This window comes from Eumetopias jubatus, unplaced genomic scaffold (assembly GCF_037043125.1).
Source record: "Eumetopias jubatus isolate StellerSeaLion01/CBP00866 unplaced genomic scaffold, mEumJub1_p1.0 scaffold_15, whole genome shotgun sequence".
Lineage (NCBI taxonomy): Eukaryota > Metazoa > Chordata > Mammalia > Carnivora > Otariidae > Eumetopias > Eumetopias jubatus.
Window position 1 is genome coordinate 75,422,802 of NW_028274821.1, and position 25,985 is coordinate 75,448,786.

The 25,985-nt window shown below is 55.5% G+C and overlaps 2 protein-coding genes and 1 long non-coding RNA gene across 11 annotated transcripts in view; 1 reads left to right on the top strand and 2 right to left on the bottom strand.

Moving 5' to 3' along the window:
- Nucleotides 1–1,211: 1,211 nt before the first annotated feature.
- On the bottom strand, nucleotides 1,212–4,230 carry LOC148162446 (uncharacterized). 2 transcript variants are annotated; one of them, XR_015766905.1, is made up of 3 exons: nucleotides 3,180–4,230; nucleotides 2,827–2,983; nucleotides 1,212–1,429 (listed from the first exon to the last, which is right to left on the bottom strand). It is a non-coding gene; the product is annotated as an uncharacterized LOC148162446 (long non-coding RNA). The 2 variants fall into 2 exon arrangements; XR_015766904.1 differs by lacking the exon at nucleotides 3,180–4,230 and having other exon boundaries at nucleotides 2,827–3,169.
- On the top strand, nucleotides 2,332–5,635 carry ORM1 (orosomucoid 1). The gene is made up of 6 exons (XM_028107616.2): nucleotides 2,332–2,480; nucleotides 2,890–3,032; nucleotides 3,261–3,334; nucleotides 4,103–4,210; nucleotides 4,360–4,463; nucleotides 5,456–5,635. Exons 1-6 carry the CDS (start codon nucleotides 2,367–2,369, stop codon nucleotides 5,531–5,533), a joined length of 621 nt encoding a protein of 206 aa, XP_027963417.1. The 5' UTR covers nucleotides 2,332–2,366; the 3' UTR covers nucleotides 5,534–5,635.
- A 1,776-nt stretch (nucleotides 5,636–7,411) lies between these two features.
- Nucleotides 7,412–25,985, bottom strand: part of AKNA (AT-hook transcription factor) — a 53,102-nt gene continuing 34,528 nt past the window's right edge. For 5 of the 8 annotated variants that reach the window (XM_028107610.2, XM_028107609.2, XM_028107611.2 and 2 more), the window contains 13 exons: nucleotides 25,811–25,968; nucleotides 25,534–25,716; nucleotides 24,447–24,693; nucleotides 23,379–23,485; nucleotides 22,399–22,610; nucleotides 20,814–20,976; nucleotides 17,585–17,761; nucleotides 16,923–17,038; nucleotides 16,119–16,265; nucleotides 14,825–14,920; nucleotides 12,913–13,029; nucleotides 12,447–12,639; nucleotides 7,412–8,607 (listed from right to left, as the gene is read on the bottom strand). In XM_028107610.2, the coding sequence (XP_027963411.1) occupies nucleotides 8,343–8,607; nucleotides 12,447–12,639; nucleotides 12,913–13,029; nucleotides 14,825–14,920; nucleotides 16,119–16,265; nucleotides 16,923–17,038; nucleotides 17,585–17,761; nucleotides 20,814–20,976; nucleotides 22,399–22,610; nucleotides 23,379–23,485; nucleotides 24,447–24,693; nucleotides 25,534–25,716; nucleotides 25,811–25,968 (2,181 nt within the window). In that variant the 3' untranslated portion in view covers nucleotides 7,412–8,342. Of the gene's footprint in view, nucleotides 8,608–12,446; nucleotides 12,640–12,912; nucleotides 13,030–14,347; nucleotides 14,424–14,824; nucleotides 14,921–16,118; nucleotides 16,266–16,922; nucleotides 17,039–17,584; nucleotides 17,762–20,813; nucleotides 20,977–22,398; nucleotides 22,611–23,378; nucleotides 23,486–24,446; nucleotides 24,694–25,533; nucleotides 25,717–25,810; nucleotides 25,969–25,985 lie in introns of those variants that run through there. The other 3 variants (XM_028107612.2, XR_003610038.2, XM_028107614.2) reach the window with 3 other exon arrangements.

Genomic DNA, 25,985 nt, shown 5'->3' on the forward strand with positions numbered 1-25,985 from the left:
GGGATCCTTGTAAAGAGCAAATCTGACTATTTATCTCCCACCCCACTTAAAATCTGTCCATGTCCCCTAATACCTGCAGGGTCCACTACAAAGTCCCCAGCCCGGCTTCTGTGCCCTGCAGGCTCAGTTCCCGCCAACCTCTCCAGCCTCGGCCCCCTGTCACTCCCACGCCATCCCACTCCCAGCCCCAGGGACCCCAGGTCCTTCATGCGCCATGCACTCTCTCCCCTCCACTCTTCCCTGCTGACAAGCTCCGCTCCTTTTCTCAAGACTCAAATTAGAGCAATGCCAATCCAAAACACTAAGTGAGCTGGCAAAAAAAAGAAAGAGAAAAGGGAATTCCACTTCTGACACGGATGTGGAGAAGGAGACTCATCTGTGCCTCGCCAAATTGGCACCACATTAAACAGCGTTCGTGTTTTTTGATTTGTCACGTGTTTTGTCTTCTTTGTTTGGGGAGAAAGTTTTTTCTTTTTTTAAATCAACTTAATTGAGGTATAATTGGCATACAATAAAATGCACACATTTTAGGTTTGCGGTTCAATGAGTTTTCACAAATGTACATTATGCGCATAACCACCCCTGCAGCAGAAATGTGGAGGACTGCCATGGACTTCAGAAAGTGCTCTTACAACCTCTGGCAGTCAGACTGCCCTCCTTGCCCTAGGCAACCACCGGTCTGATTTCTGCCATTCTAGATTCATTTTGGCCGTTCTAGAACTTTCTATAAATGGAACCATACAGTCTGTGCTTGGTTAGTCTGGCTTCTTTTGCTCAGCAGAATGTTTTGGAGATTCATTCATGTTGTCTCATATACCAGTAGTTGGTTCATTTTTGTTGCTAAGTAATATTCCTTTTATGAAAATGTTACAATGTATTTTTCCATTTTCCTGATGCCGGACATTTGAACTGTTTCTAGTTTTTGACTATTTCGAATAATATTGTAGTCTTGTCCATGACATATTTTCCTTTCTCTTGAATGGTAGGGTAATTTTAGAAAGCGATTTGTTCACTTTCTGAAACTTAGCATACCAAGGAAACATCGCAATATGAAATGCTATAGGCAATTGTATCTCTAGAAAGCTGGAAAAATAAAATAAAACGCGATGGATATAAAGAGAAGCCATCATTAAGTATGCTGGAATCTAGGAAGAGCACGATAGGGGTATGCGCATATTAAAATTACAACCATAACTACACGGAAACGTGAAAAATGACTCAAAATCTATGAAATGAATAAGGATATAAAACTGTAAGCATAACATAAGAAGACTTTTTGGAAGTATTTCTTCATAGGGCTAAAGATCTGCCCCGGTCCGGTAGAAATGCTGGCGGGCTGTGGAAGCCTTATCTGCAGTGCTGGGTGCTGTCCAGGCCCGGGCACCTCCTGGTGAGAAAAGAGGCCACCTTCCTGTTCCTCTGGCAGGGGCTGGAACACGTGCATAATTTCTTGTTTTAGACATTGAGAGCTAGTTCAGGTAATACTACATTTACTGGAAATAGACGACGCCTCTTCCGTTTGGAGGCATCCCTGCCTCCGAGGCTGGGTTAGCGCCCCTCTCCCCCAGTGGACTTCTGTTCTCCCATGGCTGTTACCACACTCAGCTGGAATAGAATCCATGTTTTGCCATCCCCTCCCCCCACCCTGGAGCCCTCCTCCCCTCCACCCCCGACCCCCGCTGCACCTAGCCTGGGAACTATCTAAATTGCCTTCGGCATTTGATTTATGGTTGGCTCTCACCCAAGTCTGGGTGCTCAGTGGGACAGGAATTGTGTAAAAAAACATGAAGGCTTTTAAAATAAAACAAAACAGGGGCGCTTGGGTGGCCCAGTCAGTTAAGTGTCTGCCTCGGGCTCAGGTCATGATCTCAGCGTCCTGGGATCGAGCCCCACATGGGGCTCCCTGCTCGATGGAGAGCCTACTTCTCCCTCTCCCCCTCCCACCGTTCTCGCTCTCTCTTGCTCTACCTCAAATAAGTAATCTTTAAAATAAAACAAAACAAAACAAACCTCCAAAACAAAACGAAACAAAAAAACCCCTCAGAGCTTGCTTAGAGGCCCCGCTGTTGAAATCTACACATGTTTAATAATACCACTCCAGCCCACACCCACCTTGGCTTTGAACAGCGAGACCTTGGGGGCCTAGTAACCCTTCAGCTCAGGGTTCCGAATTAGACCCAGGCTTGGAGGCTTTAGCTACAGCAGGCTTTAGGGGAAGGAGGGAAGGATTTGTGCTAGGGATTTCGCAAGCGCTCTCCGGATTGTGTCACAAGGGGGCTCCAGGGCCCCACCCACAGCTCCTTATAAAGGTCACTCTACCCTCCAGCCACCAGTTCCGCCTGACTGCATGGGCCCTCCATCTAGGCATGGCGCTGTCCTGGGTCCTTGCTGCCCTGAGCCTCCTTCCTCTGCTGGACGCCCAGAGCCCAGTGTGTGCCAACCTCACAGCGATGCCCATCACCAACGCCACCCTGGAGCAGGTGCGTCCCTGGGCCCCTGAGCGCCACGGACAGCGGCCTCCTTCCCTGGGCTTCCCTTTCTCCCGCTGGCTTGCAGTCAGTCCCCTTGCCTGATTCTGCCTGATTCTGCCCTTTTCTCTCCTGGATCCTGGGGTGACATTCTGACCAGCTTCTGGAGGCATTTTTTTCTGCTTCCAAACTGAGAAGCCTCATTGCAACGTCCCTCGGAGGGGACATTCTGTCCTGGACAAGGAGGGGCCACCCAGTGGCTGGGGGAGGTGCCTGATCCTCAGAGTGAGCTCCTGCATGTCCCTTCCTCGCCTGGGGCCCCAGTCTCCCTGTGTGCAAAAAGGAGGGGAGCATCTACCTGGCTGGCTAGCAGGGGGATTCAGCTCCTGGCCTCTATCATCAGCTCTTGGCTTCTCCCCAGATCTCTGGCAAGTGGTTTTATATCGCCTCGGCCTTCCGCAAACCGGACTTCAACCAGTCGTCTAGAACGATCCATTCGGCCTTCTTTTACTTTGCTGTCAACCATAGAGATGACACAATACTGCTCACGGAGTACCTAACCATGTAAGACCCTCACATGCTAGCTCAGCCCCAGCCCCAGGCTTCTGCTCCTAGCTTCTAGAAAGCCTTGAGCAAGTCCCTCCTTCCTCCTGGCTTCAGCCTTTTCATCCATGGAATGGGGAGGGCAGACTAGTTGCCGCCAACCCTTACCCCTCAATGATAGTGACCAAGGATTGTCCACTTCTTCTCAACAATCTTCCTGTTTTTCTCCGCTCTTCTGTCTGGCTTTAGTGGGAACCAGTGCATCTATAACTCCAGCAGCTATCTGAAGGTCCAGCGGAAGAATGGGACCGTGTCCAAAAACGGTGAGGACCAGCCCTCAGGCAGGAGGACTGGGGTGTGTCATGGGGACATGTGGGTGGGCCAGCCGAAAGGGGCAGTGCTGGCGCAAAGGCACAGAGAACCCAGGACAGACCCTCTTCCTACGTGTCTGAGGTCCCGGGGCCTGTACACTGCAGTAATGAGTAATACCTGCCCACAGATTTGAGCTCTATGTGCCAGGCGCTGTTTGAAGCACTAGAATTAACTCACTTAAGACTCATAAACAACCTTAGGAGGACATGACAGTGATTGGCTGAGGAAACAGAGAAACAGAGACGTCAAGTCGTTCCCCTGAAGTCATACAGCCTGTAATTAGCACTAGAATCAAGCCCAAGGCTGGCAGCAGTCCTGCCTCTCTCAACTGCTCTTTCGCCTTTGGGATCTGAGGGTGGCTGTCTGTGTCAGGTAGGCAACAAGTCCCCTACTGGCCCCACCATCACCCCGGAGAGGGCACATGGTAGGAGCACGGTGGGATTACACCAACAGCCCTGGGCAGCCCTGAGGCTCCTGTCTGGGCCTCACTTTCCTCATCTGGAAAATGGGGACAAAGGCCCTGACAGCCATAGTCCACGTGAGGCTCCCCCGATTCCACATCTCAGTGCAGGGCCTGGCACACAGTAGGAGCGAGGTCGCGTGGCCCAGGTGACCTCCTGGCCTTCACCGACCGCTGTGGGGCCGTGGGCACACGATCTCCTTGCCCGAGATCGGGACCACTGTGCTGTGTGGTCTCACCCAGAGTTTTTCTTCTCCAGAGTCTGGTACAGAGGTATTTGCCCATCTCCTGCTCACCAAGGATCCCAAGATCTTCATGCTTGCCTTCTCCCTGAAAGACGAGCAGAACAAGGGTCTGTCCTTCTATGGTAAGCACCCCTCCAACGTCCAGCCCACCCAGGCCTCACCCAGCAGACCACCTGCCCCTGCGGCTGGGCCCCCAGAGCCCCCGCCCTCCCCGGCGTCCCAGCTAGGCCCCCCGGGCCTGCTCACCAAGCCCCCTTGCTCCGTCCTGCAGCTGACAAGCCGGAAGTGACCGAGGAGCAAATGAGAGTTTTCCATGAAGCCATCAGGTGCATAGGCATGGAGAAGTCGGAGATCAGTTACACCGATGCAAAAAAGGTGAAGGCCGGGAGGACTAGGCAGTGGCCACTGTCAGGGCCATCCTGCCCGGGGCAGCCCCAGAGGCCCAGAGAGGGAGAGTTACTGGCCACGGGCTGCACAGCAAGGCAGGACATCCTACTTTTAAGCACCTGCCTCACTGCAGGGACAGCTGAGCTCCCTAGAGGCCCAGGTGATGAGGTCCCGGAGGGAGAAGTCCCTGCCAAACAGGGAGGACTGGAAGGGAGGAGGAACAGGGGGGAGAAAGGGTGGCAGTGAGAACTTGACAGAGAAACACACAAGGGTGGTTACCATGGACACCTGCCAGCCACCGCCCAGATGTCTGACACCCGTGGATGGGGAATCGCTATTGTGCTTTTTAGCATCACCCAAACTGCCCAAAGTCCAGGACCACCACCCCGACTTTTGCTATAACTGGGAATTACCTATATAATAATCTCCCCAGTGCTTTCCATTCAACCCCTGTTCAGGGTCGTGTCCTATGCAATAATATCTAAAATCACAGGGCTGATGAGCGGGCTACGCTTTTTTGGATATACATGAAATGCTTTATTTTTATTACTTTATTATTATTAAAATAAAAAGGTCTCCGTTGGCCACTCAAGGTCATGTCCCATGACTACCAGTAGCATAAACCCCCTCCCGGCCCCGGTCCCGGGAGCCGCGGGCAAGGACGGGGCACACAGCACCGATGGCCCCCCATCTAGTAGCTGGGGGACAGCCGACAGGCCACATGGCCACCCCGAACCTCAGTTACATCATCTGCACAATGGCTGTGAGGAATCAGATCGACCTAGGGGCTTGGCAAGTCCTCAGTAAACGTCAGTTGTTGGTAAAGGCTCGAGCCCCCATCTGGAGGTGAAGAAGTTGAGGTCAGAGAGGGAAAACGCCTGGCCCAAGGTCCCTGAGCTGGCGCCACAGTCCGCAGCTCACCCCCCCTGCCCCCCACAAGAGCGCCTCCCATCACCGTGCTCTCCTCTCCCGTCTTCCAGGATCTGTGTGGGCCACTGGAGAAGGAGCACAAGGAAGAAAGGCTGAAGGAAAGGGAGGGAGACACAGCACTGGGTTAGGACCTTGGGGACCTTGGGGCCCATCGTCAGCCCTACGCCCACCCTTTGGACATCAGGTTTTTGTCTCAGGGCCATCAATAAAGCTTCTGCATTTGAAACAGGGGTCAGGTGGTTGTTTGCTCCTTCCGTCGCTCACCCATTCATGCACGTTGAAGCCTGCCCTGAGCTGAGCCCTGGCTGATCACTGGCTAAGCCCCTGCCCCTGGTGGGAAGAGCCCCCGCTGACCCAGCACAGCTGGGACGATGGTAGGCACACAGTGCTGTGGGAGCCCAGCATGGGGGGAGGTTCCTTCTGCAGTGGAAGTCTGGGAAGGCTTCCTGGAAGGGGCATCTGAACCAGTCTAGAAAGATTTGGAGCTGATAACACCTGCTGTTCCAGCTGTAAGCCAAGGATCTGAGAGGATGTGTTTGAGAAACACTGAGGCAGAGAGCCCTGGGAGGAGTTCCGGTGAATGGGGCAGGGATGTAGGACTCTGGCGTGTGGTGGTGGCCAAGCATGAGGGCCCTCACCTCACACATCACCGTGGCCCTCTGGGGAGGCGAGTTGGGAGGGGGCCGGCCCAGGGGCAGAAAGGGTCTGGCAGAGGCAGCTGTGAGCATCCTGGCAAGACGGGGGAGCCTGGGCAGAGGCAGGCCGGGGCGAGGCAGAGGGGCTGTGTGTCTCCAGGGAGTGTCCTCGGGGTGCCCATCTGACGCCCACAAGGATAAACCGAGGGGTGAGTTTGGCCCCTAGAAACCAGCCACCTTGCAAATATGCTTGGAGCCCTGGAGATGGGGCCATGTCGGAGGCAAGCCCACGTAGAGGCACGAAGACAACTGAGCCCCCGAACCCAGGAGTTCAGCAAGAAAGGCCGGCTTCCTTCCACGCCCGCCGGCTCTGTGAGTTACCGGCACGGGAGGGAAGCAGCACCACTCAGGTGCCAGAAGAGTTGGGGCCACGTTGTCCAGGCAATTCGGTGCGTGAGCGGCCTACGCCATCCAGAGTGACAGGGCCGTAACCCTGTCTCACACGCCACCACCCTCCCAAGAGCCGGGCGGCACGGAGCCCAGACTGCAGCATCCTTGGCTCACAGCGGGAGCCACGCGGCGCCCAGGCCACTGAGGCTGGGGACACGGCGCTGGGCCCCCACCCCCGCGCCCTTGGCTCCCCCTTCCTGCCCTCATCCTGCCACCCAGGGCAGGGTGGACCCGGATGCTCAGAGCCTACAAGAAATCTCTGCCATTTCCAACTCCACTGAGAAGGACCCACAGGAAAATGAAATCGCCATGGGGCCTGGTGGGCAGGGAGCAGCAAGTGTGAGGCGCGGGGAGGGGGCTGGAGAAAAAGCCCAGGGCAGGCCAGAGGGCGGCAGGGAGAAAGGCTCACGAAGGAAAGCACAGTAACGAAGAAAACAGACTTCGGAGTCAGACGTCGTGAGGCGGTGCAGATAGCCGTCTGGAACCTCCGTCTCTCGTCCACGAAGGGGGGACGTGGAGGGGGCCTGGAGGGCTGGCATGCACCCTGTGCAGCCTGCCGTGCTGAGTACCAAGCTCAAGGATTGGCATCTAGTGGGTGCTCAGTAAAGTGTGGCTGCTGTTGCTGTTCGCTACTAAACCGAGCACCGGAAAGAGAGTCCAGGCTCGTGCTTTGGCAGACAGCGATCTGCTGTGTGTCTCCTAACGGCTCTGAACTCGGTAAGGAGGGGCTTGTCATAAGGTCTAGGGTCCTGAGACAGGCCTGGGGGAAGGCTGGAGAAACAGAAGCCACCACAGGAAGGCAGGCAGGCAGAGTCTGGAAACGGGCAAGGCCCCCGCGGGCAGGGTTCGGCTCCTCATTGACTCTTCCACCCCACAAATTTGAGTTAAGAAACCGTAAGTCCATGACACACACCACAGATGTGGGCAGCTTTTAGGAATGTTTTCTTTTTTTTTTTTCTTTTCTTCTTTTTTTTTTTAAAAAGGATCAATATTCATTCTTCTTCATTTGCCCTCATAACGAAAATAGATTTTTAAACACGCCAAATATACAAATATTACTGATGCATACACATTCCAGAAAAGCTGAGGTACTCGCTGTTACGAGGTGGGGAACAGGAGATGGGCTGGCCCCCCGGCTGCGGAGTGGGGCCTGGCAGGTAGCTGGCCACTAGGCAAATTCCACAGGGATCCCAGGACAGAGTTGGGGGCGCCGGGATGAGGTACAGAGAGGGCCCATGGTGGACAGCTTCCTAGGCCCTCCCCGGGGTGGTCTCCCTTCCCAGCAGGCCCATGGGAAAGGCCTCTCCAGCCACGGAGAAGCTGAGTGCACGTCATCCTGGGGCCCCGGCATCTTGACGTTTCAGTGGCCCCGAAGTGCCCTTCCCAGAGATGCCGCCTCTGCAGGGGCCGGTCACGGCTGAGGAGACACGTTTGCACCAGAGACCCCGGCCCTAGCCCTTCTTATTTGGCCTTGTAGGTTGGCTCTAAGACCAGGAAAGCTCTGTTTAAAAAAACAAAAATCTGTCCATCTGTATAGGAAATACATATTAGCCAGAGGTGGACAGTGCAGGACCAGGAGACCCCCCAGAGATTGCATCTGGGCAGAAGATGGCCTCGGTCCCAGCACTTCCTGAGAGGCTGGGCCCCCGGGAAGTTCCTTCTCTTGATGACCAGGCCAACAGCCCTTGCGCTTTGAAGACACTGAGCAGGTGGGCCCTGTGCTAGAAGGAGACCTCTCAGGAGGGGCCTACGGGGCCTTCAGGAGTGGCTCCAGCCGACTCCTGGCCCGGGGGACAGCAGCAGGCTGCCTGCCCACCTGCCCCCACCAGCTGGCTCTGAGTCTCCAGTGAAGTCAGAAGAGGCAGGAGCCCCGCAGGCTTCGGGCCTGGCGCAGGTCGGCAGACAGGGAGCGGCTCATGTGCTTGGTGGTAGAGCGGATGCTCTCGGCAGCCTGCACGGCTTGGGTCAGGGCCTTGTTGAGCTCCTCCAGGTCCTCCAGGTCCAGCTGGATGGAGTGCCGGTGGCCCCCGGCCGGTCGGGAGGGGGCCGTGGGGGGCCACTCGGCGGGGGCCGGGTGGGCCAAGGAAGCGGAGGTAGGTCCTGGAGGCACGTAATACCTGAGGAGAGAGGGAGCTGCGTTCATGGACCGCAGAGAGCCCTGAGCAGAGCACCAGGTCTGGAATGCACTCCGTTCTAAGCCCCAGCTGGGCCCCTGGCCCCTACTCTCAGAGGCTTAGTGTCCCCACCTCTCAAATGCGACTAATAAACAGCTACTTCAAGGGATGCGGTGGAAGGGTGAAGGATGAGAAACAGGAGTGCCTGGCCCAGAGCAGGTGCTCAGAAATGGTTAGTTCGGTCTCCCCGTGCACTCAGGAAGTATTTTTCTGTCCTGTACTATGTGCCAGCCCCTGTGCCTGGTCCTGGGGTTACACTGCTGACCCGCTGTCTTCTTGCGGCTTCTAACCTGAGAGCCAGATCGCAGGGACCACCCCAGGCTCTATAGCAAACCCCCTTCACCGGAGAGGCAATACAGGGTCCATTGGCCAAGTATGGCCCAGTGGAGACACGGGATAGTAATTAGGATTCTGTAAGACTGGGAGGGTCTGGTTTCACTCATCCGGGGCGGCAGGTGGGAAGGTGTCCTTCCCGGCCTGGCCCTACAGGAAGGTGGGGCGTCATTTAAAGTGCTGGGGAGCATGGCATAGGAGCCATGAGCTGAAGCAGGGATTTCTCCAAGGAGGGACTACAGCGTCACCAAGTGGCAAGGGACAGGAAGAGGGTGCGGCCCCTGTGTCCTGGGAGAAAGTGAGTGGAGGAGAGAGGGGGACAAAGGGTTTGGCCTAAATGAAGCTGGGATAAGGTTAGGAGGACTCAGCCGGAGCCTGTCACTGGAGTCTTGCTTGGCAAACTCTAACTCTGATCTTATTCCCGACCCTCCCTTTCTTCTGAGCCACATTAGTGAACAGTGGGCGGGGGGGGGGGGGGCGGGGGGGAGCTTTGCTAGGAGGCTTTGCTAGGAGCAGAACACACGGCTCGCCAAAGAAGATCCACAAATGGACCACAAGCACATGAAAAGACGTTCAACGTCATCGGCCATCAGGGAACCGCAGATCAAAGCCACATGACATGCTGTGCCATGCACTTGGCCACCACTGGAGGACTGAAGTCCAAAGACAGATGTTAGTGAGGAGCTGGAGAATCAGAAGGCTCCTACACGCTGGTGGGAAGGTACAATGGTGCAAGCACTTTGGGAAACAGTCCAGCAGCTCCTCAAACAGTTAAACGCAGTGCCTAGCCCAGAGCTGTCAACCGCATCCTGGGTCCCGGGTGCCAGGCTCCGAGCTAAGTGTTTTCTCTGCCAGCACTTAGCTTATTTGGTGGGTACCGTTACACCTATTTTAGGGGTGAGCAAGAGAAGCTCAGAGAGGCTAAGTGATGGAGGAGGCCTGCCCCCAAATCCTAGCCATTCCGCGGGGCCGGCCAAAGGACCCTGGCCAAGGGACTTCACCCTTCAAGGACTGTCCCCCCACCTAAAAGAGCCACACTTAGCCAACTCCCAGGATAGATCCAATTGGAACATTCAGTGAGTGAAAAAGCTGTGTACGCTGCCTGCCCACTCGGAGGGCGTCTGTAACTGTCAGCTCAGACTCAGAGATCTGCAAGGGGCCACACCGTGCTCACTCCCAGAGCTAATTAATTAGCACCCAATAGATGCCAATACACACCATCTGAACCCAATGAATAGGCTTCTTGAGTCCAATTCCCTCCTTCGCGGACTATCTGGTCTAACTACTGCGTTGCCACACACCCTGCCTTCTAATAATTGGATGACCAGCTTGGCCGCAAAGTGATTCAGAATTCCCCCTAAGGCAGAAGCTTCAACACCCTCCTCTCCACCAAAACCAAACCAACCCAGAAAACCCTTCTAGCTACAAAGCCTTTGGGGGCACGGGCTATAAGGCAGATGGCCAGCAGGTGGCAGCACAGGCCCATAAGCTTTCTCAAGGGCTCCCTGGCCTGCCATTGAGCATGCTCAGTCCCGCTGATGGCTGCTGGAGAAAGTCGAGGGCATCATCAGCCCAAACTCCAGCAGCATTGCAAGTACTATGGTTCCTGGACAGCTTCTAGGTATTGTGGGCTTTCCATGCATTAGTTCATTTAATCCTTACCACAACCCATTTCGCAGAGTAAAAAAATGAGGCACAGACTGGGAACAAAGTGGGCCCCCTGCCCAAGGTTATATGGCTTCCACCAGCCAGGTCTGCCGGGCACTACAGCTCAGGGCCTACCCCCTTCCCTATGGCCTGGCCAGGGCCGGGGACAGCAACCTGGTTAGGTCAGTCCACAGATCTGAGCCTGGAGGGATATGGAACAGGCTCAGAAGCATAAAGACCCAAGCCTACCTTGGGCACTCAGAGCCTCTTCCCGGGCCACCAAATTCCAGGCCAAACCTCTCCTGCCCAGTGAGTGTGAGCAGAGGCAGGTGTCCCCAGCCCCTCTGCTGGGGCCTGAGCACGCAGTACGGCCTCTCGGAGCTGATGGAGCAGAATGTTCCCAGAGTCAGCTGAAGGCAGCAAGACACCACACTGCGGGCCAGAGTCCTTACGGGGCACAGGGACTGGATGGCACCTGGGGCCTCTGATCCCACCGAGCGCCAGCCCCACAGTGACTCTGGCCTCTGCTGCTGCAGACGCAGGCTTCTGACGCAGAAAACTCCCGACAGACTCATTTTCCACTGAGGGAAACTGAGGCATAGAACTAGCTGGTGATAGTCGGGACAAGATGACAGATCTAATTTTAGGGTCCAGGGTTTTTTTCCCCCTGCACCATCCTGTTGAAGCCACCTTTACTCACTTATCTTCTTCCTAAGGACAGCACCGCCCTGTAGCACTCTGTGGGCTGTGAGGACAAGGCCGCCCGACCACGTGCTGGCCCTGCCCTACGCATTCCACACACATCTCCCGTGCGTCTGGCCACGTGCCTCATTTAATCCTTGCAGAACCAGCCCTGCTCGAGACTATTGCCCCATTTACCAGATGGGGAAACTGGGGCTCAGAGAGGCAGTAGCTTTACTGAGGCCACGGCAGCAGGAAGGGCAGACGGGATTCCAGGGCAGCTCGGGGTCCACACCCTGAACCACTTCTGCCTCAATGGCTCAAGTCTTTTCTCTTTCCTCTCTTGCAGGTGTTCTATCCAAATTCCCGGAAAAAGGAAGTGCTCCTCCTGCTATAGTCCTGACCGGTTCTCCTCTGAGCTCAAGGCCCTCAGACACAAGGAAAATCTGAGAGTCCATCACAGCCAAGAGGGGCCAAAGGACCCATGACAACAGAGTGGCATCTTGTGGCCTCCTAAACAGGATCCCAGAACAGAAGAAGTTCCGGTAAAAACTGAAGAAACCTGAATAAACTGTGAGCTTTAGTTAATAATAATGTATTAGTATTGGCTCACTGTCGAATGGGCCATATTAATGTAAGATGTTAAGAATGAGGGGAAACTGTGTGTGTGTGTGTGTGTGTGTGTGTGTGTGTGTGTGTGTGTGTGTGTGTGTGTGTGTAGGGGAACTCCCTGTACTATCTGCTCCATTTCTCGGTACATCTAAAACTGTTCTAAAAAATAAAGCCTATTACAATACAGTGAGTGTGCAATTACTTGCTTGCCGGGAAGACCCACAAGGAACTGGGAAGCTTCCCATGCGCTCTCCCTGTGAGCTCCTAGAGTACAAGGCCCTCTGTGAGCTCCTTCACGGCGGGGCCCCCGGGAGCCAGGCCTCTCCCTGGTAGGCAGGGAGGATTCGGGGTTTGTTGAGTGACTACGCGAGTGTTCAGCCTGTTCTGCACATCATGCACGTGGGGGGAACAGAGGGGTACGAGGTGCCCGGGTTCTCAGCGGCCCAACATGGGTCTGACTGGGAATTCTGAAGCGACAGGCAGGGAAGGAGGGAAAGGAAGGTTCTTACACAGTGGCTGATGGATGAGGCATGATGGGAACCGAGGAGATGTAGGTGAGGGCGGCGGGGGCCGGTGCCGGGGGCGCCGCCGCCAGATACCACAGTCCAGGGGGCGGCCGGGCTGGCGACCCCACACGCTTGCTCCGCTGTGTGGGGCTGGGGGCCGTGCGTGCGTTTCTCCTGCTGGCGGCCCTGTCTGGCCCTGGGAGGGAGGGACACCAGAGATGACAGTCTGATCACTTGGGAAAATCTAGCCCAGTACAGGGGTCCCCCCCGGCCCCTGCCCTGTGACAGCTGGATGCTGGGCTGGCCACGCTGGTAGTGCCTGGCTTTGGGAAACAAATCCTCTGCCCAGCTCGCTGCATCCCAGCCTGGGAGAGCCGCCACCACAGCGAAACAGCCCCCGGGGCCCCGAGCCCTCATAAAGGAGAGCTGGGGGTCTGTCTGGGAGAAGAGAGTGAGTGTCTGTCCCTACCCGAGGTGGCTGAGTCCGGGCCATCCATCGCTGGGGGGGGCCCAACTTGACCGCACAGGGCGCATCTCAGGGGATCAGCGGGGGACGGTCCTGGTGGGTCCCTGGTGACAGCACCACCTAGCAGAGGAGGAAGAGATGTCAGGAGAGGATTCTGTCTGGATCACCGGGCCTGGAGCCCCAAGCAGACCTCCATCAGCACCGAGCCGCCCTCAGGGGCCGCTGTGGAGGTGACAAGCTGCCTCTGCTGGGGACCCTGGCAGCGAGGACCAGCATATAATGAACCAGGCCTTCTGCTGAGGGTCTTCATGCATTCTTTTTATCAAATCCAACAAGCCACTGGGCTAGCTACTACATCATTCCCCCGTTTTACAGACTGGAGAACTGAGGCTCCAAGAGCTTGAATGATTTGCCAGAACGTCCGAGTAGGAAATTGGCAGTGCTCTGTCTGAGCCCAAGCCCGGGCTGTCCCGAATGCGGCCCCTGAACCTATAGTCCTTCCTCCACACTGAGCCAGGCCCATTGTCCAGGTGGGAGTGGCCCACAGTGGCCGCTCAGGCACCAGGGGGTCAGTGGAGGCCTAAGGGAGCAGGAGGAGGGTGGGCCACCTTGTTCTCTTCCCTCGCAAGTCTTCAACACCTCAGCTGGGTGGAATTCCAGGGCTGCCCCGCTTCTCCTGCAAGCCTCGGCTCAGCTGGCGGCCTCCCACCCGCCGGACTGAGCTCCTGGCTCCCAGCCCCACCTGTGCTCTCCGAGCCCAGCTCGACCACTGTTTTGTCATTGTGTGCTTAGCCCACGGCCCAGTATGGGAAGGTGCTCAACGAGTGAGTGAGTGAGTGCATGAATGAATGAATGAGTGCATGCATGAATGAATGAATGCATCAGAGGGAGGCCTGCTGGGGCTGGGGCAAAGGCAAAGCAACACGATGGTGAAGAGCCAGAGTTCTGGAGTCACAACCACCTGGGTTCAACTCCTGGCTCTAGAACTAATAAGCTGTGTGCCCTTGAGCAAGTTACTTAAACTCTCCGAGCCTCAGTTTCCTCATCTGTAAAATAGACATGATAATAAAATGGACAAAACCTATTTCATAGGGTGGTGAGGATTACTGTTTGTAAATCCCTTAGCATGCGGCCCCGTGTACAGTGGGAGGCTTAAGAGGGACAGCTCCGTCATCATCATCACTGCGTGGAAGGGCCTGAGGACCATCTCCAAGCCTTTCATTAGGGATGTGAAGCTGGAGGCTCAGAGAAGTTAAGGAACTTGCCTAAGGTCACACAGCAAGTCAGTGGCGGGACTGGGACTAGAACCCAGCGCCCATATTCTCTGGCCGCTGCTCTCCCCCTCACTCCTCCCTGTCGGGTCTGGGGGAAGGGTGAGGGGTGGAAGGAGCGTGGAGGGGAGACAGGACATAATCATCACGGCCTGGCCACCCCCCACCTCCTTCTCACGACTTGAGGCATGTCCATGGTTTCTCCACGTCATGGTCAAGGAGGGTGGCATCACGTAGCAGCACCTGGAGACGCAGGTGTGAGGGCAGGACACATTGGGAGGGCTGAGGAGCCCCCCTAAAATCCCGCTCCCTTGTCTGTGCCTTGACCCTCCACTGAGCTCAGGGCTGACCCACGTCCTGCGCCCTTTCCTTTTTTTTTTTTTTAAAGATTTTATTTATTTATTGAACAGAGGGAAACACAGCGAGAGAGGGAACACAAGCAGGGGGAGTGGGAGAGGGAGAAGCAGGCCTCCCGCCGAGCAGGGAGCCCGATGCAGGGCTCGATCCCAGGACCCCGGGATCATGACCTGAGCCGAAGGCAGACGCCCAACGACTGAGCCACCCAGGCATCCCCTGCGCCCTCTCCTAAAGGGAGAAGCCACAGCCTCTGCGCACTGACCACTTCTCCAGGCACCGTCCCTCACCTGAGTCCTGGGTCCCAGCAGGTCGGCAGTGGGGACAGGAGACCGAGCCGCTGCCTCTTGGGGCCGACTTGGGGGTCAGAACATGGTACTCCTGGCCTGGGGAGGAAACCAGACAGTCAGCTCTTTGCATGTTTGGAGAACTGGGGAGGATCGGGGAGGCTCGTCTCCCCTCCCTGACATACAGAAGCATTCAATAAAGCCAAGCCCCGGCCAGCCGGGAAGCAGCCCAGGAGGGCAGGATAAGCAAGGACGAGCAGTGCTGCTAACCCCCATACCCCCACTCGCTGGGGGGGCCCTGGAATGGCTTGGGCACGGGGTCAGCTGTGTCTTCTCCCTGCACTCCGAGCAGCTGTGAAATGGGGACTGTCACAGTATGGGTCTCATAGGCGTGTTGGAAGGGCGGAGCGAGTCCGTGTCCGTGAGGTGCTCTGCCCGGCGCCCGGCAGATGGAAAGTGCTCCAGGTTGTTAGAAAGTTGGACAGATGCTTGGCTCTTTACCAGACCTGTCATCTGCTGCCTCGTCCCTCCTTGAGTCTCAAGTAAGACCTTCAGGATGTGGCCTGATCGCTTCTGCTTCTCCCCCCTGCCTTGTAGGCTTCCCACTTCCTGTTCTGTGTGCGTGACCTCGGGGCCCCCGGACCAGCCCCCTGTTCCCGCTTCTAACACCTCAGCTGTCTGCTCCATGGGGGTGGACACACATCTCTCACTTCCTGCCTTGTCTCCTGCACTCAGCCCTATGGATCTGAGGTGAAGCGCCCTCCCTCCCAGGCTGGTATAGGTGAGAGCCACGTCTGTAATTTACATACCTATTTTAGGTGCTTATTTGCTATTGTCTGCTGTGCAGTCAGATTCATGAAAGTTGGAGCCACGTCCATATTTGTTTTCATGTCAAGCACTCTGAAAGCCTACTATGTGTCATCTGAAGTCTTACTATGTGCTGGGTGCCTAGTTCATGAGACACAGGGGCTGATGCCCTGGGGAATCAGACCTGAAGGTAGGCCATGGGGAAGTGATTGGGTGTCCACCCCGCTCACAGCAGGTGCTTCATAACCCTCTTTGTGATGGACCAGCCATTAGCTGGGCTCCCCCAGAAGCAAGCGTGCGCCCCGGTGCAGGGAGGCATCAGAGACTGTTCGCTGGATGAATGAATGCATTCACAGGGCAGCACTCCCTGCTGCTCCCTGTGTCAGAGAATTCACAGAAAATGCTAATATTTCAATTGCCTTTGGGGAAATGGGGAAGGCTTCCATGACAGGAGTCCTCCCTGGGGGCCAGGCCACACCCCACAGCCCACCTGTGTACTGGCCCCAGAAGGTGACCCTGTCTGGCCGCCTGGGGCCGCCGACTCCTCTCATTCCGTCCCGAGCTGACTGTGCACTGTCCTCGGTGGTCCGGCTCTTCTCAGAGAACCACTGGGGGGAGGGTGGCTCAGATTCAGAAGCTGGGGGAGGGGGAAAAGAGGGGCATCAAAGGGGGACAGGGGAGGTGTCGCAGAGCTCAGGGAGTGAGCCAATCCTAAATTCAGGCTCTGGGGTAGAGCTCGGGTTTTAATCCTACATCTGTCCCTTAGTAGCATCAGCCAACACATGTAGACCCGTGACCTCGCGCTAAGCACTTGGCTGGACCAGCCGTGGATGCCACGCATGCACCCTCAAGGCAATCCCAGGACAATCCCGGTAACACTATTATTTACCACTGCACAGTTAGCTGTCCCTTTAACTGCACAGAGCAGGTAAACCACCTGGTCAAGGTCACCCAGCCCGGAAGGAGTGAGGTGGGCTGAACCCCACCCCTTCTCCTTCAGTCAATTTCCCTGCACTTCCAGGCTCTGGTGTCCTCATCTGCAGAATGCGGGTGATATGCCCCACCTTGCAGTGAAGATGGAGATGAGGTCCATACAAGGCCCTTCTAGAAACCCTCGCATGCATGACACAGTGGCTATCACTGAAGTGCACGGTACTTCAGAGAATATGATGGCCTAAAGACACACAGAACCTTCTCCAGGTTCTGTCTAGGGCTATTGCTATGGTCCCTGAGCAATGGGCTAACAGGCCCAGACTGTAGCCTCGAGGAACCAGTCCAGGCAGTTGTCACTTACTCAGGGACAGTTGGGGCACCTCCCGAGGCACTGAGGAAGACCTGGCTCGCCGCCTTCCTGCGGGCTCCGTTCGCTCCCCACCTCCAGGCTCACCAGACAATCTCTCTGTGGATTTACTAGCAAAAAGGAGACAGAGAGGGATGATGTCAGTGGATGAGGTTTTACGCAGATTTTCAAGATGACCAGCAAGCAAGCCAACCCAGAGGAAAGCATGAAAGTCAAAATCAAAGACTCTGAGTCAGACTCACAGAAAGGGGCTCTGAGCCTCTGTGAGCCCAGTTTCCTCAGCTGTCAAGTGGGGATAATAACAGCAACTACCTCAGAGGGTTACAGGAAGGATTAATGAGACAATGTCCATAAAAACCTGAACTTAGACGCTCCCATAGAAATACTTAGGAACAAACACTCTGCTGATTTTAAAAGTCATCACAGATGACGAGCTAAGGAGTGAGCAGATGGACATCGTGGGAATGTTTAGCTCTTCACTTGGGTGCTGAGTTCAGGTTACACATTAGATATTTACACATCAAATCTTACATAGGAAGAAGCTGTCAGCAGGAGAGGGATGTGAGTTCCCATGTGTGGAGAGCCCCAGAGGCAGCCCAGTCTCCCTTCTGCCACTGGCACCAGGGCACAAGGGCGAGCGTTTTGGGGTCGCCCACCTGCCATAGTGGGAGCCCCAGGAAGTGGAGGCATCTGCCGGCCGGGCCCGGGCCCGGGGGGGGCGGTGGAGGGTGGACGCCGGGTGCGTCGGGCTGCCCTGGGCTGGCTGGTGCAGGCTGTCTTCCAGCCGTAGACGGAGCCGAGACACCTCCTCTTGCAGCTCTCGGATGGCCTGGCTGGGGTGGGGGTGGGACAGGAACAAAGAGAGGATATATAAGGCGCTGGACGGCAGCCACCCCCAAAGGGCCGCCCTGATGCCCCGGGCTTGTCCCTTTCCAGTGGACCCCGGGTTCAGCTCTGCCATTAACTGATTCTGGAACTTCCTCGTGCCTCCATTTTTCTTGCTACCTATCTCGACTCTTCTCTGAGTTCACGTCCCTGTGCATTCAGTAGGCAAAGCAGGACGTCCTTCGAGGCTCACCCAACCCCCCACCCCCACCTCATACACGGCCTCTGAAGAGCTCTTCTGAAAAACCAGTGGCACATTGTCAAGATCGAGGGGAGGATGCAGAATCAAGAAGGTATTGCTGAAGGTCCACTTTAAAATCTGCATTTTGACCTGCCTGGGCTGCCCTCCATTCTTTTTTTTTGTTTTAAAATATTTATCTATCTATCTATCTATCTGACAGAGCGAGAGAGAGCGAGAGAGAGCGAGAGAGAGAGAGAGAGAGCACAAGCAGGGACAGTGACAGGTCAAGGGAGAAGCAAGGAGCCCGATGCGGGACTCGATCCCAGGACCCTGGGATCAGGACCCTAGTCAAAGGCAGACGCTTAACCGACTGCGCCACCCAGGCGCCCCCTGTCCTCCCTTCTTTTAGCTCTGTCTATAGAAATGCTAACAGTCTAGGCCTGGTTCCTTCTCACCCTTACTCAGCCCGTCCTCCCTGGCTTCCTCTGAACATTTCCCACATTGTCTAAGCCTCTCTGTCTGCCGGTGACGGAAGATGCTTGGATGTGAGCAGGATGCAAGCGCAGGGCGCTCTCTGCAAGGCTGCTGTCATCCCTGGAGGACCCCCAAACTTGGCCCAGCCTCCTATTGGCAAGTATCTCAATGAGCTGCTAGATTCCATGGGGTAAGTACTGTTTGCATCTCTCTCCACCCAGCACCGGAATCTCAGAGTCTCATCTGAGAGCCTGGCATTCGGATGCTGGCATCACGGCAGACAATTGTCCCCCAACACCCTGCACAAAAACCCCCTACACACAGAGTGTCAGCATCTGGGCTCGGCATGGCCTGGGCTGCCGAGCCCAGACGCTCCATCTCCTCCTTGGGCAAGCTTCTGCGGCAGGGCTCCCCTCAGCGTTCCTTCTTGCTTGGTGGCCCTGGACTGGAGGGTGAGTGTCTCCTGGAGCCACCTGCAGCTCTCAGCCTGTGTCTGGGGAGTCGAGAGCTCTCTAGCTAGGCCCTGGGCAGTGTATGTCCAGGGCAGCCGGTCTCCTAGCAATCCCCAGGGAGACATTTGTTGGGGTTTCCAAGGCAAATTGCGGGGCGTCTGCAGGAGAGCGAGAGCTCACGTCACCAGTACATGCCTGCATGCGGGACTGGAGGGCACCTCTGGGACCAGAAGGTGCTAGAGTGAGGGCCCGGGACTCAGAACACTCGCCGGGGTATTGCTGGTCCCCTCTGGGTGTTTCTGTCAGGATCTCAGTCTTGCTGACTTAAATCTTTCATGACCAAGAGCCAACTGGCATTTCAAGTTCATCTTTGTAAAGATGTAAACTGTTTCCCCTGCTGAGTTCCCTATCTCTGTACCAGCATCCAACTGGTTGGCCAGCCAGAAGTCTGACTCATCTGAGACCCTTCTTCCTGAATGTCCCCAAAAGTTAACCAACTCCCAATTCCTAGGGGCCCAATGCCTAAATGTCTCTTCAAATGCACCCCATTCCCGCTGACTGGCCCCACGGTGTCTGTCCTGGGGGGGGGTGGCTTTCTTGGCAGTCTGCCCGCCTTGCCTTTCTCACCCAGCTAGTGGACAGAGAACCTCTAAAACGTGAACCTGACCTCACCACTCTCGTTTAGAATCCCCCTCATAGGCCTCAGCTGCATCTGTATGCATTCGTGAATATTCAGTGAACTCATTTCTCTGAGCTGAGCTACCATCCAAATCTCTCCCCATGGTGTTCGTGGCCCTCCGAGGCACCCCCAGGTCTCCCGGGCTCCTTCTCCACTGCTCAGCGCTCACCACTGCACCCACGCTCGGGCACCCAGCTAAAATGAACGTTTGGCTCTGCAAAGGTGATGAGCACGCTCTCACCCATAGGCCTTTGCACATGCTGTTTTCCCTGCCAGGAGCTCTTCTGTTTCTCTTCCTTCTGGTCTCAGCTGAGATACCCCTTCCTCCGGGAAGCCCTCCCTGAAGCCTCTGACTGGGCCTGATGTCCCTTGTCTGTGTTCCCAAGGTCCTTGGAGGCTCTGCTGCCCCTGCATTTAGACTGCAGAGTGTGACCATGTGTTTCTTTGCTCATCCTACAAGATGGCGAGCCTTCCTAGGCCAACGACCATCTTGTCCACTATCGTATTCTCAGGAGCTAGTGTATCGCTGACCCATAAGCTTGAATCCCTCTGCCGTCACAGGAGTCCGCAGCAGTACCCTTATTAAACTCTGGTCCAGAAGGGAAACGCCAGCCCTTCACCTGCCCTTGCAAATAGGGAACATGACAGCCCATGACGGCACAGGCCCGGAGGCCTCGGATGGGGTCCCGCAGAGCAGCCTTCCCCATACACCTGGGACAGATACCCCAATCCAACAAAGGCATGAGATTGATTATTGGCCAAAAGCAACTCAAAGGAGGGGTAAGAGGGCTGGCCACCCTATTTTCCCACTTCTGTTCAACCAAGCAAGAAGCAATGTTCTTAGTAGAACGGTTGCGCTTGGATTAAAAAGAAGAGAATCGAAGATCAGTCCCTTCTCAGTTCATAAAATGACAGCACCAACTGCTGAAAATCCATCCCTGGGAAGTGTAGACCAGCCTTGGAAGAGAAATATGGGGGGGGGGGCAGGGAGCCAGGTCTCAGCACCAGAAAGGTGAACCCCTAGGTCATTTCCCACTGGCTGGGGAAGCGTCCTCAAAGTCCACATCAGTGAGGTCCCACGGAGTGGCCCTGAGTTGGGAGGCAGGACACCTGGGTCCAAGGGGCCCCACATGGCCGCCACTGGCCGTGACTGCTGAGCAAGCCCCAGCCTCTCCTGGGCATCGCTCTCCCGTCCCTGTGCTGGTCCAACTTACTCTCGCCCTGTCCTGGTGAGGAGGAAGGCGCCGGTGCTCTCTGCTGTTCCATGGGGCAGAGTGGCAGCTGCAGGGGTCAGGGTGGGCGGGGGGCTGATTGTGGCTCTGGCGGGGAGCTGTTCGGAAAGCCGCTTTCGCCCCTCGAACTCTGGGCCAGGGACCGCTAGGGAGGCAGAAAGACACCAAGGTGAGTTTGCCCAGAGAGGACCCTCGAAGCATGAATTTCTGAGGGTAGAAGGATATGGGCAAAGTGATAGTGCTGGCTGAGGTCATAATTGAATTTTCCAATGAGGTCACTGGCCCGCTGACCTCAGAACCCGAAGATGTGGTTTTTCCTGGGAGCTTGGAGTGCAAAGCTGGGTCTGCAGAGCTGTTTCTACCTATGTTTCCTGCGCTATCCACCATTTCAGTACCAGATGTGGGTCTTCAGGAATATTCCTCTGTAAAGAGCTCATTGCTCCTTCATGTGGACCCCCCCACAAGCTCTGCCATGCATCACCATGTTGTTCCGGGTCTGACTCCAGAGCCCCCACGCCCCCCTAAAATTATAGCCACACCTTTGCCTGTGGCATGCTTCTGGGGAAAGTGTTCAAAACTTTAGGCTCTCAAAGGCATGAGCGACCAGAGGTTAAATACCACTCACCTGGCCCCTGCATTAAAAACAAGGAGCCCTTGGAACATTAATCAACAATATGGAAAGGAACAGACTATTGATACAGGGAACCATCTAGATGAATCTCCAGAGAAAGGCTAAGTGAAAAAGCCAAACCCAAAAGCGTATCGATCATTCCATTTATAGAACATTCTTAGAATGACAAAATTATAGACATGGAGGACAGAGGGGAGGTCACCAGGCAATAAGGAGGGCGTGGGTGTGACATGTCCATAAAGGGGCAACATGAGGGGTCCTGGTCAAAATCTGCACCATGGTTTTGCAAGATGTTACCACTGGGGGAAACCGGGTGAAGGGCACATGGGATCTCCCTGGATTATTTCTTACAACTACATGTGAATCCATAATTGGTCAACTTTTAATGAAAGTTTAATTTTAAAAGTTTTCAATATGAGCCTTGTAAAGAGCCTTTGGAGGGGTGAGGGGTGATGGGGAGGAGCTGGGGTTCTGATCATGCTGTTTGTCTGGTCTGTGTTCATTTTGTGAAAATTCAATTTATGTTCTTTCCTGTATGTTTCTTTCACCAAAAAGCTTACGTGCATCTTTTTAAAGGTTTAAAACTGAAATCACAGGATTTAAAGACATGGAGTGTCCATGACACAGTGTTTAGTGAACAAAGGAGGTTATTAAACACTCACAGATATTCTGATCCCATTTCTATTTTAAGCGTATCTAAATAAACACACACACGTTGGCAGAGAGGAGAGCCCACGGGTTCGACACCCAAATGTGGTAGCGATGGTTTCAGCATGTTTTTTTCTCTTTTCCCTATAGTTTCAAATATTCCCGCCATGAACTTGTAGGATATTTTGTATCTTAAAGGGTAATGCAAGTTTTTTTGTTGGTTTGATTTTTCAGTCCATGCCATCCGGCCACTCCCAGGTTCTGGCCAACCCAGACGCATCCACTCACCCATCTCGGCCACCAGCGCCCGCTCCTCGCAGAGGCTCGGTGCCCTCTGCGGCAAGGGACTGGGCCGGCTCGAGGGTCGCCTCTGGGCTCGGCTCCTGGGTGTGCTGGGCTCCGAGGCTCTTCTGGGGACTGGAGGACCGCTGGTCTGGGGGTGGGAGGCTGCATCCTGGGCCTCAGATGAAGTGAATGGCTGGGCCAATGTTCCTGCAGTGCTGAGGGAGCATGGAGGGAGAGACATGTTGAGATCGTACAGACAGACCCTGGCCTTCGAACCCTTCCGCATGCTAAGCCAATGAGCTGCTGACCTTTGGGACTTGGCACCCCTGCATGCACAGTGTTTCTAAGGATGCACCCGCATTATACATGCATTTCTGTATAAACTGCTGAGCTGTACACCTGCCGACCCACAGATGCAAGATTATAAAGCTCAAGTTCATTTTTAAGAAAATATACAGAGAAACAGAATTTCCAACCCTTTCTTCCCATGTAGTCCTGGGTTGCCAGGCAGGCCTCCTGGGAGGGGCGGCGGGGGGGGCTGCACCAGTTTTGGAGGCTGTCACTCTACGTGGTGGCTCATCAAGTCCACCCTTCACCCAAATCCCCTCCTCAGACCTTGCTTTGGGGTTCTGTCCCTGTCTCTTCCCAGGCAGTCCCCGATTGCCCTTTATCCTTGACTTCTGCTCACCTCGTACCACCCTCCTGTACATGTCGTTCCCCATTCACTCATTCATTCGCTCAACAGATACTTATTCCCCAGGCTGTCGACGACTAGCTGAGTGATGCTGGGCTAGTCACTTTCCCTCTCTGAACCTTGGTGCCCCTCTATCGATAAGATGGAGGGTAGGAACCCTGGTTGGGGGATGAGGTGAGGGCTCTGAGAACGCACAGACCATCGACCCCGGCTATGGGCTCACGGCACTGATTCCCACGCTACCCCTCCACGGGAGCGACCCTGATGGGGCAGGGGGGTCCTGGGGTACCTGATGTGGGAGAGCCGGTGCTCCGGGGTTTGGGTGAGGGGAGACACTCTGCTGGTTTCTGAGCCCACAAAGCCACTGTCTGTCTCCGGGGACGCCATCCAGGGCTCCTGAAAGAGGCGGTGTCCCTTTAAGGCTGAGGAATGTGTCTGAGGCAGGCTGGGAAGCCCTTCTCCGGGCCTAGCCTGTGCCTCACATTCCAGAGGCTCCCTGGCTGGGAGGCTGGCCCAGCTCCCAGCAGCCAGGCCCGGGTGTGAGGGTCCTCAGGCGCTCGGGACCAGCACCAGGCCAACAGCAGGGACTCCACACCCAGAGCCTGAGCAAGTCCTGCTTCCCTGAGGCCCTTGAGAGAGATCCTGTGGCAGATGTCCTAAGCTGAGGAAGAGGGGAAGGAGAGGAAGGAGAAAGCCGCCTCCTCGTCTCCTCGTCTCCTCGTGGGGATGGGATTCATACTTCCACACATCTTCCCGCTTGGGCCTGGAATGCCATGGTCCTGTCAGACGCAGAAATGCCCCGGGCCAATGGATCGGGAGAATCAAATTCATCCAACGTGCACCCCTCTTCCTAATGAAAGGCACGAAGAAGACAAACAGGCGACACAGGTGCCTGCCCTCAACAAGTTCACGGTCTGGTGCAGATTTCTTACTACAAGGTCATTAGGACTACAGAGGGTGTGTGTGTGTGTGTGTGTGTGTGTGTGTGTGTACACATGCATCTATATGCATTGTTCTATGGGAGGATCCGTAGCATAACTGACACTTCCAAGGTGACCTGTGACTCCTGCGACAGTTAAAAATTGCCGCCCTAATGTCACCAACAGGCCATGCAGTCAAGGACTGCCCCTCCAGTCTGTGCTCAGCAGGCTCAGAGAAATACAGACATGGGCCACAAGCTCTCGGGGGACAGGCGTAGGGGGACCCACAGCAACAAGGTAGCACTGGGCATAAGCCCTGAATGTTTGGCAGAACTGTAACCGGTAGGGACCGGGAACAGCAGGAATTCTGGAAGGGTGTGAGCAAAGGCCCAGGGGCAGAAATCCCCAGGAGCTCCACACCCCATGTGGATGCTTACCTCTAGGTGGGGCCCCCCAGCTTGGTGCAGAGACTTCTGGGGAAGGTGCTCGGAGATGCCACTTCCCTCTAAGCTGGTCAGACTGCTCTGGTGCGATCCTGCAGTCCTGGTGCCCCGAGGGTGGGGTGGCCTGCTCGGGCCTGGAGGGGCTGCCTTGGCTTTGTGCAGGCCCTGGAGGTACCCATCTCTGGCCGTGGATACATGGACGCCTGCTGGCTTTACAGACCCCATCTGCTCCACAGGCTCCCTGGCCGGGAGGAGGAGAGACACACCGACTCTGAGCCCTGGCAGGGGCTGCCCAGCCCTGTCCTGGGAGCCAGACGCCCCTGGCGGCCCACCCTGGTGTTGCCATCTTCTATAGCTGTGTGACCTTGGGCAAGGCACCGTCCCTCTCTGAACTTTACTTTTCTCATACGTCAAATGGGGATGGCCAACAAAACCCGCCCAACGCAACACAGCGACCACAGTGTAGAAACAAACTACAGTAGTTTGTTTGTGGAAACAAAGCTACAGTATCATTTCTCAGGCTTCGGGAACTTGGGTCCTCTCCCCCCTACCTCAGCCCCTTCCAGAAACTTCAATCTCCTCAAAGGCTTATGTCATCATTAGAAATAGAAGATCAGTATTTTGTCTGAAAAATAGACACTAACTTTAGACATAAACAGAAGACACATGAGAACAGTAGTACTCTCTTCTCGACAGATCCTGTCGTCTAGGCTCTGGGCCCAGGCCTGCTCATGTGTTCTGTCTCTTTCTTTCTCTCTTTGTTCTTAAAGGAAGATCAAGAGAGGCACTGAGGATGTAATGGCACTGAAACCTTCTCCTTGATGTACTTGGAAGGTCTGAGACTCAAAAGGAGAATAATAGTATCTAGCACTGCCTGTGTCCTACCGAAACCATGTCCACCCACCCAAATCTCTGCAAGTGCTCTCGGTGGTGTATTTGTCCCACGGCTTGGAGAGACGTGAGCAACAGGTCACGAAGGCCATTGCTAAGTGGCAAAGAGCCATCTCGCTCACTAGGACCATTACCACCCCTGTGGTTTCAGAGTCGGTCTGGGGACAAATCGGGGGGCTCATGGACATACTTGAGGGGGGTCCTGTGACTTCTTTTGGCCAGTGCTGGGAGCTGCCTTATGGGGATCCTGGTGGCCTCGGAGTTTCCTGGAGCTGGAGCTGGCCCGTCCACTTCCACTATGTGGCCTTGCCCGTCTTCCTCCTCCTCCGCCTCCATCTTCATGGCTTCTGGGAGGGACTTCACGCTGAGGTACCTGCAGAACACAGAGGAGCATGACTTCTGCCCAGCAAGGCCAGCCAAGGTCCTGTCACTGGGCCGGACCCACTGACCTGCCTCCTGGTACTCACCGCTCCAGGAGGCCATGGAGATCCTGCTCCAGCTGCAGCTCCTTGGGCCTGAGAGGGGCCGGGAGGCCCAGGGGCCTGTCCTCCCCCTCATTGCTGGCAGCACTAAGCTCCACGTTTACGGGCGATGCGCAGGGGCCCATGCTGCTGGCGGCATCAGGCTGGGGCCAGAAAGGCA